This window comes from Marmota monax, unplaced genomic scaffold, assembly GCF_021218885.2.
Source record: "Marmota monax isolate L192 unplaced genomic scaffold, Marmota_monax_Labrador192_F-V1.1 WCK01_AAM20220418_F8-fsc00012, whole genome shotgun sequence".
NCBI lineage: Eukaryota > Metazoa > Chordata > Mammalia > Rodentia > Sciuridae > Marmota > Marmota monax.
In genome coordinates this window covers 35464907-35480766 of record NW_026695227.1, presented here as the reverse complement: position 1 = coordinate 35480766, position 15860 = coordinate 35464907, and the positions used below count along the sequence as shown (strand labels likewise).

Below are 15860 nucleotides of genomic sequence, written 5' to 3'. Positions count from 1 at the left end.
TTGAGTTAGAGTCATTCAGGGATTCTTTAAGCTGACCAGCTCACAAGTGAATTATTTTCAATGAAGGGGTACTATTAACCCATCAATCACTCTTTTATAAGAGCATTGTTATATATGAATTTCTTGGGCATCAATAAAACTTGCAGTCACTCCATAAATAGAAATATACTTCTCTCTCTTTTTTGTAACACTGTGCTATCGTGCATTTAACAAAATAATTCAACAAAATTGTTGATGTTTAAATATAATTTGTTATTGTTTATTTTTAGCATTGGGTGTTATTACTTTGCTGTCATATCAGAGGTAGAGAAATACATTCTGAATCTAATTTCTAAAAGCTGAATACACAAATCCACAAAAGGGAAATCTTTAGTATTAATGTCCTCTCACGAGGGGGTAAAATTGCACTAGATATTTAAAATCCCTTTCATCAATTTGCACTACCTTATTTAGTTTTCTGTGATGGTAGATATATATCTGTTCACAATTTTTTTGTGTTATGCATTTGATATTTAAGTTATGCATGACCCTTTTTGTGTTTCTAATATTTCTTGTATTGCTATTGCACTTTAATGAGTGCACTTACATTTGATGAGTTGTATTTTTGTTACCATAGTTTTCTGACACAGGCATATGCTTTAAAATGCAAATTATAAATACTTCAAACCTTCAAATTTAATAAATTGACAGAAAAGATTTCTGAAGAAAAATAGCAAGTGCTTACTCCTATGAGATCTTTCATTTCATTGGCAGAAAACTGTAATTTTACTGGGGAGATGCAGTAGCCAGGGCATGGAATAAAACAGGCTGTTCTGCTTCATGCATGTTTGCTTACTTGTGGTCTATCAAGATGTAGCAATACACTTGGTCAATTTAAAAAAAAAAAAAACAGTGGTCATAGAATATAATACCTTTCAGAAGTTAAAAAGGCAGGGACAAAATAGGGGGGATTGGGAATGGTGTTGATAACATACACTTGCTGATATGATGTGATAAGAAGGTCATTTTATTTCTCTGGCCCTCAAAACCCATATCTACAGGTTATCTAAGAGAAAATCATCATACAAAAACAAATTAAAAGGCATTCTATAAAATACCTGACAAATGTTCTCAATGCTGTCAAGATTATCAAAAACAAGAAAATATCAGTCCAGAGGAATATAGAAGACTTCAGATATAAATCAGTATTGGGTCCTGAATGGAATTCAGGATGGGACCCATCAGGATTAGAGCCATTGGGGGGGGGGGGAATTAGTGAAATTTGAATCATGGGTTGAGTTTATTTAGTCTTAATAGACTATTATTACTTCCTTGGGTTTGACAAATGTTCCATATAACTGTAAGATGTTAACACTATTTGAAAGTTGGGAAAAGGTTTGTAGGACTTCTTTGTACTAGATTTGCAATTTGTCTAAGTGTAATCAAAACAATATGCTTAAGTTCTCATAAGCTTTGCATTAAGAAAGTGTAACTTTTTCATGCGAGCTCTCATTATGATGAATTAGAAACTAGAGTAACAATTTTAAAAAAGTTCTGAACAGTTTATTTGACCATTTATTGATTGGACTCTTTGTTTTATTAATATTGAGGGCTTTTTTTGGTTCTTCATACATTCTGGAAATACGAGTAATCTGACTCTACCCTAATGGTGAACGGATTTTTATTTTAATTATTATGCTATTCAGGCCAAGTGTTCTTAACAGGTTGAAAATATCTGCTAGTCTAAACCTTTAAAATAATTTGGAGCAAACAGGTATTTAAGTTATGAATTCATTGTTTGCATAGACTTGGTCATTAAACATCTGTTCTGTAAATACACCATAAGAAATTACTTTTGTCTACTAAGGGAATATTCTATCTTTGTAACATAAAATTGGCTCTTAATTAAAAAAGGCAATAAGAGATAAATAACTTAACATGTTGGACTGAGTTAGGTAAATGTAATTACACTTGTTTGTTTGAAGCATAGAGGTAGTAAATTACCTGTGCTTATTGGCATGAGTTAAGAAGTGGGGAGCATCCACCAGACACCCAGCCAAAAATGCTTATTATTACCTACTTATTCATAAAGCAGAAGTCCCATTAACACAGGAAATGCATATATTTTATTTACCTGTTATATAGTAGGTGATTAAAATATTACTTGTGGTCAAAAGAATATTTATTGCCCAAATAAACACCTGTCTGTTGCTTATTTTAACAATCTAAATATTTTTTATTTTTTCACTCTTATATTAAAGTCCTTTGTGCAAATTCATCTTCATATACATGTATAGTTTATGCTTTATATGTATTTAATAAATACCTATGTGTCGCTTTATATATATATGTTTTATATATGTACATGAATGTTCATTCACACATATATGTTGATTTTCTATGTATATTTGTTCACACATACATACATATATAGGTACACACATGTATGCATTACTTATATCATTTCTCTATAATATCTATGAATTTATGTCATATATATATTTATATTTATATATATATATATATATGTATATATATATACATACATATATATATTCCCCCCTTGGGTTTTGCAAATGAAAATTGTTAAAAAACATATTTAAATAAAAAGCAGTGAGTAGAATTTTAGAAAGGGCTAAATTAATGTCAGAGAACTAAAATAAAGGGAAAAAGTCCACATTTTGAGAGTCTAACCCAATATGCCTAGTTTCAAATGTGTGTATTTGCTGATACCAAGAAATTATTCTAACAATGCTCAAAACAAACTATAAAGACAAAATGAAACAAACCAACAAAACTCCTCTAATAATTTCTAAATAGAGAAAAAAATTAAAAAGAAAATTTAACATATAATGTATGTAGATATGAAAACTAATAGCTATCTCTATTTTTGATAATTGATGACAAGGTCTTAGTTTGACTTTGTCCAACTTTGCTTGGTGGGGTGACAAAATTGGAATGATCACAGCCACTCCTGGTAATGTCTTCTTTTGGCATCACTGTCTAATGTATCCAGTGTACAATTCCTCAGCACTTACCACTGGATATAATAATATAAAAGGAGATTTCTTAGCTGATCTTTAGAAGTCCAGACACTGGGGTAGCTTCTCAGCTTGGTTGCTGCCTGTAGAACTTTGAGAGATCAGGTTTTTTCTATATCCACCCCCCCCCTTTCTTTTTAACATCTCTACTTAGGCAGCTACTTGACCTTTTGTCCAAAATAACTCCTTGATCTTCAAGAGTTAAGAGACAGTGTTTTTTTGTTTTTTGTTTTTTCTTTCAGTTGGTGAGGCATCTCTTCCATTAATTAAGAACTCCAGAAAATTATTGGATAGTTTTAGGGACCCAGTGGAGATAATATTAACATGAATTCCTATACCATCACCTCACTACCATAAGTTTGTCTAATGGAACACAGGCGTATTTTGTGTTTTCAAGAATTTTTAATATTAGGGGCTAGTTTTTGATGTTGCCCAAGAATGTTTGATTATTTCTTTCATTATTACTATGCAGTTGCCCTGCAAAGTAATGTGTGTTCTGGGAAAAGGCTGAGCAAAGGTTTCATGGTGCACACCTGTGTGTTATGGTAGGCTTATTTTTCAATGTTACTGTTTTCCTGAAATCAAATCAACATGTTTCTTGATTATTTTCAAATAGAAGGAATTTTTTCATGTATTCTAGATATTAATTTTTTGACAGAAATATGTATTTTTCATAGTTGTTATATTGTTTTTATATTTTATTAATAATATCTTCCATAAAGCAAGATATTTTAATTTTGGTTAATTGTAATGTTAATTTTTTCCTAATTGTAAAGTTAGTGTTTTCTTTTTACAAAGTCTAAGATATTTATGACAAATACAAGGCAACAAAGATATTGTCCTATGTTTCCTTCCAGAGGACTGATAATATTAGTTTTTGATTTAAGTTTATTACTTACCTTGAAATAATTTGGTTTAATCAAAGTTAATTTTATTCTATATGCTATCCAGTTGCCCCATCACACTTTGTTTAAAAAATTGTCCTATCTGCTATTGAATAGTCTTGGCACATTTGTTTAAAAGCAATAGAATATATATTTGGAGTTGTTTCTATCACTTTCTTCTAGTTTGTTGGTGTTTTAGAGTAATGTTTTATGTATTTTTTTAAAAAAATTGTTTGTTTGTTCTAATCAGTTATATATGACAGTGGAATGCATTTCAACTCATTTTACACAAGTGGAGCACAATTTCTCATTTCTCTGGCTGTATGCAATGAAGTCACACCATTTATGCAATCATACATGTACATAGGGTGAAAATGTCTGTCTCATTCCATGGTCCTTCTCACCCCCATACCCCCTCCCTCCCTTCATTTCTCTCTGCCCAATACTAAGTTCTTCCATTCTTTTCTAGCCCCCTCCACATTATGGATCAGTATCCACATATCAGAGAAAACATCCAGCCTTTGGGTTTGGGGGATTTGCTTACTTCACTTAGCCTGATATTCTCCAGCTCCATTCATTTACCTACAAATGCCATATTTCATTCTTCTTTAAAGCTAAGTAATATTCCATTGTGTATATATACGACATTTTCTTTATCCATTCATCTGTTGAAGGGCATCTAGGTTGGTTCCATAGTTTAGCTATTGTGAATTGAGCTGCTATAAACATTGATGTGGTATTGACACCAAAATAAACATGTAGACCCATGGTACAGAATAGAAGACACAGAGATTAAACACACATAAATACAGTTATCTCATATTAGACAAAGGTGCCAAAAACATACATCAAAGAAAATATAGCCTTTTCAATAAATGGTGCTGGAAAAACTGGAAATCCATATGTAGCAAAATGAAATTAAACTCCTATCTCTCACCCTACACAAAACTCAACTTAAAGTGGATCAAGGACCTAGGAATTAGACCAGAGACCCTGGGCCTAATAGAAGAAAATGTAGGCCCAAATCTACATCATGTCAGCTTAGGACCTGACTTCCTTAACCAGACTCCTAAAGTGCAAGAAATAAAATCAATAATTAGTAAATGGGATGGACTCAAACTAAATAGCTTCTTCTCAGTAAAGGAAACAATCAATGATTTGAAGAGAGTGCCCACAGAGTGGGAGAACATCTTTACTACATGCACATCAGATAGAGCACTAATATCCAGGACATATAAAAAACTCAAAAAACTGAACACCAACAAAACAAAACAAACAAACAAAACCCCCAAAACCCACAAACCCAATTCATAAATGGGCTCAAGACAGACCCTTCACAGAATAAGATAAACAACTGATAAAGAAATATATGAAAAAATGTTCAACATCTCTAGCAATTAAATAAATGCAAATCAAAACTACTCTAGGATTTCATCTCACTCCAGTCAGAATGGCAATTATCAAGAATACAAGCAACAATAAATGTTGGCAAGGTTGTGGGGGAAAAGTTACACTCATACATTGCTGATGGGATGGAAAATCGGTAAAACCACTCTGGAAATCAATATGGAGATTCCTTAGAAAACTTAGAATGGAACCACCATTTGACCCAATATCCCACTCCTCAGTTGATATCCAAAGGACATAAACTCAGCATATGAAAGAGTAATGCTTTATCAATGTTGTTTTAATTGTAGCCTGATTATTATAATTTTATAGTATATTTTCATATTTGGTAGTTAATTAAAAGTAACTTAAGTATATACCTTCTTGGAATTTTTATTCTGGTTATGTTAAATTATAGATCAATTTGGGGAGATTTGATGTTTTAATACTGATCATTTAAATTCACAAAAATTATATATATATAATATTTCCATTTATTTAGGTTCCTTTAGCAATACTTTGTAATTTTAAATGTGAAAAACCTTAAATGTTTTCAATTAAATGTATACCTAAGAGTTTTTTATTTTGATATTATAAATAATTTTGTTTTTATTAAATTTTATTTTGCAATTATTTGTTTTGATATATAAAGCTAAACTGATATTTATATATTAATTTTTATCCCAAGACCTTGCTAAATTCATATTTTAGTTTTAGCAGCTTTTGGGGGAGTTGGGGGAGGGTGAGAATTCCTTAGGACTTTTTGCATACACAGCTATATCATGTGTGAATACAGACATTTATATTTCCTCGCCCAATCTGTACACTTTTATCTTTTTAGTCTTCTCAATTAAAGTATGTTAACTGTAGGTTTTGGGGACAACACTGATAGTGCCCTTACCATCTTTATGGCAGTCCTGGGAATGTGTGAGATACAATGACCCATTTAATCATCATAGTCATCTGGGATTAAATATAGAGAACCCAAGTTTAAGGGGGCTAACCATCTTATCATAGGTCATCTTGCAACTATTACATGATCCAGCTGGATTTAAAAGTTATCTTTACTTATTCTGCTATTCTTCCTCTTCATGATTTTTCCAAGAATTCTGAAAAGATCTATTTATTTATTGGGGGGGAAGTTTTTTTTTTAAGCTTTATATATCAGGGAACATTTTCATGGCACCTTTTTGTCCGAGTTTACCCAATTTTTGGTCCTAAGTTCTTGGCTTAGTTCTTTTACTATAGCCTTTTGGAAGCCAAATGACAATATCATTCTTATTAAGACCCTTTCCTTATTCTGAAAAAAAATTATGTTTCTGTGTATTATCGATGTTTCCAAATTTCACTATTTATGTCTGTTTATGTTTATATATATTTTATATAAATATTTTACACAAATATATATTGAATTCCAGTAAATTCTGAATCATCATAGTTGTTCTTAAGCATGTTTCCAACTACATCTAGCCTGGGGATTAAAAAGAAATTAGAGGGAACTTTCTAGATTTATCAAAGACATCTACTTATCTAAAGATTCTTTAATTCTATTTTGTTCCCAATTGCTTTGAGGAAAAAAAAAACTATATGAAAAAGTTATTGTAGATTGAAAGTGTTTTCAGACAAACTTTGTTTAATCATGGTCTTCTACTCTTTGTTTCTACTCTTATAATGACAATTAAGAAATAATTGTAGCAGTGACACTAACTAAAGCCAAAATTTGACTAGGTCTGCAAGGCACTGTGCCAAATGGAGCAGCAAAAAAATTACCTACAAATTCATTAAAATTAAATCTTAATGCAAACTATTTTCTGCCTGAAACCAATACAGAATAATAAATCCCAGTGGGGAGATTCTGGGATAGTTGGATGGGACTGATAATGAAGGAAGTTTTTGTGTTGTAGTTGTAAATGTTAAAACTTGTAGAAGACAACTTGTAAGGGCACCAGTGATGGGGAAGCGTGTTTCTTGCATGTGTCATCCCTACTCAAAAGTGCCAACTGGTTCATAAACTACTGGGCAGGTGTTGAGTAACTTTTTCTGTGCTAAGTCAAATCTAACTTCTAAACTGAAGTTCTCCTGGGAAGTTCTCCACTGATGCCAAAACTACACGATGACTGTATTACAAAATTGTTTTTCTTAGCTCCTTCTTCTGATAGTACTTGTAAAGGATGTAATTAATATGAATAGACCCCAGATTCATAGAATAAAATGATCTCTTCTTCTTAACTATAAAAAAAGAATCATCAGTGTCCAAACATCTAAACTTTGCTTTCTTATTTTAAAAATCCAGATTAAATTGAGTTACTTTTGGGTTCTTGTGTTAAACAAGAACCACACAGGTCTTAGATACTACTAATGTTTCAGGATATGGACTGACTTTCAGGTGAAGTACCATGAAAAGATGATGGACCAGAGCTAGTTCCAGCAGATCCTGATAGCAGATCCTAGATAGTGGATAAAAACTGGTTATACCAACATTTCTAAATACTGAGACAGAACAAAGCAAGGTAGGAATATAAAACAATTATTCTCACAAAGGGAGCCATTGAGTAGAAAAGGCTCAGGAATTGGGGAGGGTTTTTAAAGAACCTACAAAACATCCAGTCGTGAAATAGTCATTTCCCAAATTAACCTGGCAGAAAACAGTAATGATGGATATTATTAATAGTATCCTTCCAACAAGAATTCCTGTTCTCCCTGCACCCTAATTATGGAGAGGTGAATTCCTAGGTAAGGCAGGAGAACTGAAGCTTGGACCTCTTGTCCCATTGCAGGCTTCCTCCCTTTAGTAGGCCATATACATGCAATGTGTTACACGCTGTGATAGAGATGTTCACCTTTTTGTGAATTTTGCATCATGGTATGCCATGATATAATTTAATATTAGCTATATATCATTTCTGTACCAAAATATCCATTACACTAGCTTATATACTGATCCTATATTTTATCTACAGTTTTATCTGTAGGTAATATGGATAAATCTGCAAGCAAGGTCTAAATTTACAATTCTTATTTAGCTGGCAATATAAAATGAAAAGTATGAAATAATCAAAGTATAAACAGGTGCTACTATTCATGGGCATGACTACAATTGCATTAAAAAGAGTAAGAGGAGGTGGTGGCAACAGGGCTTCTATAGCAAGACAGTGGTAATTCTGAAGAGATCTGAACTGAATCTTGGTAGGATTTACAAGCGGAGTGAAGGAGAAAGCAGGAAGAGTGATTTAAATCAATGGGCTGAGTCTACGCTGAGCAAGATGAATGGGTGTCAAGTGGAGCTTCTCAGCTGATTTCATGGAAGTTACAATTTAGACATTAATAGCCCAATTTGCAATATTTTAAGCTAAGTGAACACACCAAAGGAAGGATGTAGAGGTATTTTTTGTGGCATTAATAAGTAATTTTATTATAGAAGTAACAATAAGGTAGGAAAAATACTCAGGCAATAAAAGGAATGCATTAGTAACAGCATAGTAACAGCAGGAGCCCAGGAACTGCAAGGTCTGCTCAGGCAAAGGGAGTGGTATCTCAAACTGAGATGGGGAAGAGATAGTTCCAGAAACTAAAAATGCATGCTTTAAAGCAAGATTGTGAAGAGCTTATATATGAAGCTGGAATGTGAAAAATTTATTGTCTGGATTTGTAATAGTCAGGTGACACACAGGCAAAATGACTAGTACATAAAAGTTCATGTCATATATTAATTTTGTAGTCATGGATACATACCACAAGGCTTGGAATACATTAAAACTTCCTTACATCCAAAAACATGTAGCACTCACTAATAAAACTGGAAGGACCCAGAAGTACATAACACTAATTTTTATAACAGAAATATAATATAAAACCAATAGTCTAAAAGGTAAATAAAAAATACTGAGAACTGAGAAGGAATAGTCAGAGAGAAGATCATATAGGATCAATCACAAAACCAGAATAGGGGAACATCTGGTTTAGTAGTGATTCATAAGAGACCAAAATAAGATAAAAGCAAAACTGAAGGTTTTTTTGACTACAAGATATTAAAAGGGCCCACAACAACAAAAAAACCTTTTAGTCTCATATGCTTTAAGTGAAGTATAAATCACAAGTAATTAGACAGTGATATTCCAACTGAACTGAACTCCAATTGAACAGACTGCATTCAGCCTGATGTAAAATATTGGCAGTATATATGCTTTGGGGTCTATCAGCAAGATAGAAGTTATTCAGTTGCTATGAAAAGGAGATCCTAATAGAAATTAAGCAGGTTAAATCTGAAAATGAAAGACTATGGGCCAAAAGTGTCTTTTAAAAGTCTGAAAATATGTCAAAGGATAAAATAGAAGTATTTCAGTGTAGCTTCAAAAACAGAATATTGAGTAGAAGCTCTGGCAATGAGATAGGGAGAAGTTACAGAGAAGCAAACTTTAGCTTAATAGCAAGGAAAAAACTTCTAACAAGGAGTCTTGTCCAAAATAACTTTGTGATTGTCCCAAGAGCATTCCACAAGTGAAGAGATCACAGTGTTTGCTCCATGTGTGGTCCTCATGGGAGGGCCCTGAAGTTTGGTCTTGTTATGAAATTATAATTGATTTACTTTTTAACCTTCTCTCAGAGGAACTTCTTCTAAAGTTCTGAAAATCTTTATGCTGCAATTCTCTGCAACTGTTTCATGGAGTCAGAAAAAAACTAAGACTGCCACGGATTTGGGCTGCTATTTTTGAGATCATCTGGGCTCAGGCAATCTTGTTGCCCATCTTAAATTTCCATTTCCCCCCATCTTTATTCTAAGGCCTGTGAAATGGCAGCATGGAGGGGAGAGATTTTCAGTTTGACTTCATAGATTCATTGGCACTTGTTAAATTTTGGTAGAGAAATAGTTATAATCTTCTAAGCAAACAAAAAAGATTCCTAGTTCATCATCTTCACTCTGTTCAGGAAGTCAATGCAACGGGTTTCTATTATATGGAATCATTTTGAAGAAAGAGCTCGCTTTAATAACAGGTAACGGGAAATTATGGACTTAGGCAAAACCACTAAAAACATGCTCAAGTCATGACAATGGAGGTTATTATTTATTGGGAATTAAAAATCATGAGATGTTTAATTTGGGCATTGCCATTGATGGTTTAATTTTTCAAATATATCATACTTTTTAGAATGAAATAAAAAGGATTTAGAACTCTAAGTTTTTGTGTGAAGAAGTTCACAGGACATAAAAGAAACATTAATCCAGGTAAGAATAATTATAAAACATTTATCTACTTTAATCACATTTGAAGATAGCAAAAAACATTGTCTAGATGCTTTTAATATAATTTTTCTCCAGTTTCAAAATGTGTGATGTCATAAGTTAAAAATTATCAAGGTGAAAAGAAATCTTGATAATTCAAATTTCATTGCTTGAAGGAAGACTATGGCTAAATCAGAGTGGGGATGCAGTAACTGATATTTAAATTATAGTCACAGTGATATTATCTCATTCTTTCTCATTTCACTGCTCAGAAAACCTCACAACCACAGACATTTTTCATTTTCTTCATTGCAATTATTTCATATTCAACAGTATAATTCTTTCTTCATTGCAATAAACCTTTTCATAGTCTATGTTCTATAATTTTGCATGAAAGAAATAAACAATATTGCTTTGCTAGATTCTATTACTGTAGGTTAGAATCAATAGTGTTTCTTCAAAGATACTTTGATTATATTTTCTGTATCAAAAATCATGACATAAAGTATATATTTCAAACCATTTAAACTTAAGGTTGGCTTCATAAGCCTACCTTTACAAAGGGAACCTTTTTAGTCAAAAATTTTGTCATTTTCAGTTAATATTTTTTAAAAAGCTAGCAGTAAGGTATCTATTTATTATTGATCATTCAATAGTGAACTAAAATCAGTTACAATAAACATTACACATCATTTATCACATCATTCCATAAGTTAGTACTACAGTCAATCATCGTATCCAGTACCAAACCGCAATTCTTGGAACAGAACACATGCTTTACAATATTAGCAAAATACATGATTGAATGGTCAGACAGATAAAAAATGATTATTCTTGAAAATTGTGTTTCTTTTGTTGACATCAGGTCAATAAAGTGGCGTTTGATTGGGAATAAGAATTTAAGATTTTGTCTTCTCTACCTTCTCTTCCTCCTTTATTTTTAAAAATAAGATCAATCAAGAACTATTAAACTTGTGACTCTTTCAAAGCTTTATTGAGATATTTTTGTTGACAAAACATAGCATATTTTCAAGATATAAACTTTGATGTTTTAGTAATGATAATTACTAAAGATAAATGATAATTACAATCAAGTTAATCATAATCTTGTGACACTGTAAAACAAAGAGAAATGATTTTAGCATGTCTTAAAATCTTTTCTATTTTCTAAAAGAAATTTTCTTTCCCATTCCAAGCCAACACATAATGGCTGAGGCTTGAAATTATTTCTTCAGCTTTATGCCTAAAAAGTTTCAAACTTCCAGAATAAAATGTAATCATTCTTATGTATCTTAACCTGTAAAGCTAGTTTATCTCCTTCATTACAACCAAATTATTGGAGCTGGGGTTATAGCTCAGCAGTAGAGCACTTGCCTCGTACTTGTGAGGTACTGGATTCAATCCTCAGCACCACATAAAAAATAAATAAAACAAATTGTGTCCATCTTTTTTTAAAAAAAGTCTTTACAAAAACAAAATTATTATAAACTCATTTTAATGGATTTCAACTATGTGGTGGAACAGAGGGGTAAAGATGGAGATGGAGAACAGTAATATCATTTTAGTTTAGTTGTTTTTATGTTGATCTGAATTTATAGGAATTAATGTTATATCCTTTATTGAGAAAGTTGTTAGGAGTGGTAACAAATGAAAAATGAGAAAAAAGCTCATGAAGGCTTTGGGTCTTGAGGAATTTGTGTAGCCAATAGAAAAAAAAAAAACAAGAATACAATTAAATCTTTTACAACTGAAGGAGGAAAAGTAGAAGAGAAATGGCATACCTTCTAATTTTGATTACTCCCCTACCACGACTTTCAATTTTGGCCAGAAAATTTGGAGGCTCTTCCTGGCATTGTTATCCATACTATACCTTGAAAGAATTAATGACACATGGTTTACACATTACAAAAGAAGAAAATGATAGCACTATCCTTAGTGCCAGATAATTTACAAAAAGTGTGAAGCTTCATGTTCAATAAAAAGTAGAAATATTCAAAGTAACCAGCATTGTTTTGGTTTCTCAAATTGTTGCCCAAATCCAAATAGGTGAATTTGGACACCTCTAGGAAATTAATGCATATTTATTTTTAAAACTACTGAGCTCTTACGGTGAAGTTAAGAGCTCAATAAAATTTGCTCTCTACTCTAATATAATCTTTTGTGCAGTCAATGGTTTTGATTGGTTCCTTACTTTGAAGCTTATATTTTTCCCTCAAATTCAGAAGTTTCTGATGAATTTCTTGACAGATTTATGTAGAGAGACTAAATCAATAAACTTCACTGGATTAAAAAATATAAATGACTCATTCACATTTTGCTTTTGCATCTAAATAAATTTATACTAGTTTTAGGAGCTGACGATTGGTTGCATTTTAAAAGACTTAAGTAAAATTATTAACTTCCTGCTAATTTATTCACAGTTGCCAAGACCTCTTTTTATTTATTTATTTTATAATACAATTCTTAATATACCATTATACAATAATTTATCATATCTCTGATTATATATAAGGTATATTGACACCAAATTCACATCTTCATACCTGTATTTTGTATAATGATGAGAGTCTCCTTTCACCATCCATGCTATTCCCCTTCTCCCTCCTTTTCCCTCCCACCCCTATTCTCTATCTAGAGGTAATCTTCCTCCCTTGCTCTCCCTCCCAACCCCATTTTGAGTCACCCCCCCTTATATCAGAGAAGACATTCGGCATTTGGTTTTTTGGGATTTATTAACTTCACTTAGCATAATCTGCTCTAATGCCATCCATTTCCCTGCAAATGCCATGATCTTATTATTTTTTATTGCTGAGTAATATTCCATTATGTATAAATGCCACTTTTTTAAATTCATTCATCTACGGAAGGGCATCTAGGTTGCCTCCACAGTTTAGCTGTTGTGAATTGTGCTGCTATAAACATTGATGTGGCTGTGTCCCTGTAATATACTGTTTTTAGGTCCTTTGGGTATAGTCCGAGAAAAGGAATAGCTTGGTCAAATGGTGGTTCCATTCCCAGTTTTTCAAGGAATCTCCATACTGCTTTCCAAAGCGGCTGCACCAATTTGCAGTCCCACCAGCAGTGCCAGGACCTCTTTTTGACAGAAATTTCATGTTCCTTTGGAATGTACTTTAAGCTACTTTTTTTCTTTCTTTATTTTTTATTACTATGGTGAAGAAAAGTGTTATTAAAAATCATAAATATTAAGTGGTAAATTAAAATTTAAGGAAGTATCATTCTTAAGAATTAAGAAAGTACCTTTTTTAGGAATGTTCAGACTTCAATAGTTGGAAATTATTATCGTATTTACAAATTACATGTCATAAGCCATGTCATATAAAAAGGTAGAAAGACGTAATGAAGCATCCAACCATTTTATTCTAGTCTTGGACATGGAATACTTGACCTTGAGTTTGAATTCCATTGGTAGCTAGTTGTGTTACCTTAGGCAACAAAATAGCTCTCATCCTTAGTTAGCTGGTGTGTATAAACAATGGATATGAAAGCATATGTCAACTGTAAAGTGTTCTTTCGTGTGAAGTGCTGTTATAGTAGAGTTAACAGTGGAAGGTTGATGTGTTGACTTTCTCTTATACCTTGAAGCAGAAGTTTGCCATGGGTGACAAGGGAGGAGACAACCATTCAGAAGTGACTGACTTCATTCTTGTAGGCATCAGGGTCCGTCCAGAGCTCCACAATCTCCTCTTTCTACTATTCCTGATTATTTATGGGATGGTTCTCCTGGGGAACCTTAGCATGATTGGCATCATTGTGACCGATCCCCGGCTGAACACACCAATGTATTTCTTCCTAGGCAACCTCTCCGTCATTGACCTCTCCTACTCCACTGTTATTGTACCCAAAGCCATGGCCAACATCCTGTCTCAGAAAAAGACCATATCCTTTGCAGGTTGTGTGGCTCAGCTGTTCCTTTATGCACTTTTCATGGTCACAGAGGCCTTTGTCCTGGCAGCCATGGCCTATGACCGCTTCATTGCCATCTGCAACCCTCTTCTTTACAGTGTCCGCATGTCAAGAAGTGTCTGCATCCAGTTGGTGGCTGGTTCCTATCTCTGTGGCTGGGTCAGTTCCATCCTTCAAATCAGCGTAACCTTCTCCATGTCTTTCTGTGCCTCGCGAGTGATTGATCATTTCTACTGTGATTCAAACCCGATTGAAAAGATCTCCTGTTCTAATACATTTATCAATAAGATGGTGTCATTTAGTCTGGCTGTCCTCATTATCTTACCCACAATAGTTGTTATTGTAGTATCTTACATGTACATCGTGTCCACAGTCTTGAAGATCCCCTCAAGTGAAGGGAGAAAGAAAGCCTTCTCTACCTGCACCTCCCATCTGGGGGTAGTCAGTTTGCTTTATGGGACTGTCTCCTTTGTGTATCTCACACCTCCAAATAACCCTGAGCTTCGTAAAGTGGCTTCAGTCTGTTACATTTTGTTCACACCTATGCTGAATCCCTTAATCTACTCTCTGAGAAATAAGGATGTCAAAGATGCCATGAAAAGAGTCTTATGGAAGAAAAAACTTTCATTCTAAATCTGCTTCCGCTTGCTTTATGGTTTCTCGCATTAACTGAATTTTGTCTGCCTGATCTCGATAGGCATTTAAAATTCAAGTGTATTTAAAAAGAGAAACGAGACATCCTCAACTGTTCTATCCCACGGCATTAAACATTTCCTGAAAAGAATGCTTCAAATAAATTACTGACTCTTCCTCAAGGCAATATTAAATCTGAATACTCAGGACATTTATGAAAAATCTGCTGCATTTTTAATAACAGTTACATATCTCTTAACCATCAGGTAATAATATGTTGTGTGAATGAGGACAAGTAGTATTTTATTGTTTTTCTTTCCTTATACTGAAGTAAAATTTAGACAGAAAATATTCTATGAAGTGATTAGTTTGAAAACTGCATGTCCCATCTGGTTTATATGAAAATGATTCTGGATATAATAATAGTGCTGTGTTTTGGTTTTGATGTCATGGCGAAGATGTTAGAGCATGTATGCATGATGAAGAGGAAGTGGAAGGAAAAATTAATGAGGATACACTGTTTAATTAAAGAAGAAACATGGAAATTGACTTTGGTTTGATTTAAATCAAGACATTTTATATAGTGTTCTTTGAATGGAAGAGTCACCTCTGCTTTGCTCTAGTATAATGAAAATATCTCATGGTGTTTATAGTGTTTTTCAGTTCAGGCCTCCTATCTTTAGGATAATACAAATTATTGGTTGTGAATATGCAATAAGTAAAAGTACTATATTGACATGAACGTTTGAAAATCTCAATTAAAAGTAATGTAAGACTTTACAATAACCTATA

The 15860-nt window shown here is 32.9% G+C and overlaps 1 protein-coding gene across 1 annotated transcript; it reads left to right on the top strand.

Annotated features, from left to right (window-relative positions):
- Nucleotides 1-14126: 14126 nt before the first annotated feature.
- LOC124087392 (olfactory receptor 9K2-like) lies at nucleotides 14127-15068 on the top strand. The gene has a single exon (XM_046436284.1). The coding sequence runs from the start codon at nucleotides 14127-14129 to the stop codon at nucleotides 15066-15068; it is 942 nt and encodes a 313-aa protein (XP_046292240.1).
- The last annotated feature ends 792 nt before the right edge of the window (nucleotides 15069-15860 follow it).

Coding starts and splice junctions, on each gene's coding strand:
- LOC124087392 (XM_046436284.1), top strand. CDS start 14,127: ATGGGTGACAAGGGAGGAGACAACCATTCAGAAGTGACTGACTTCATT.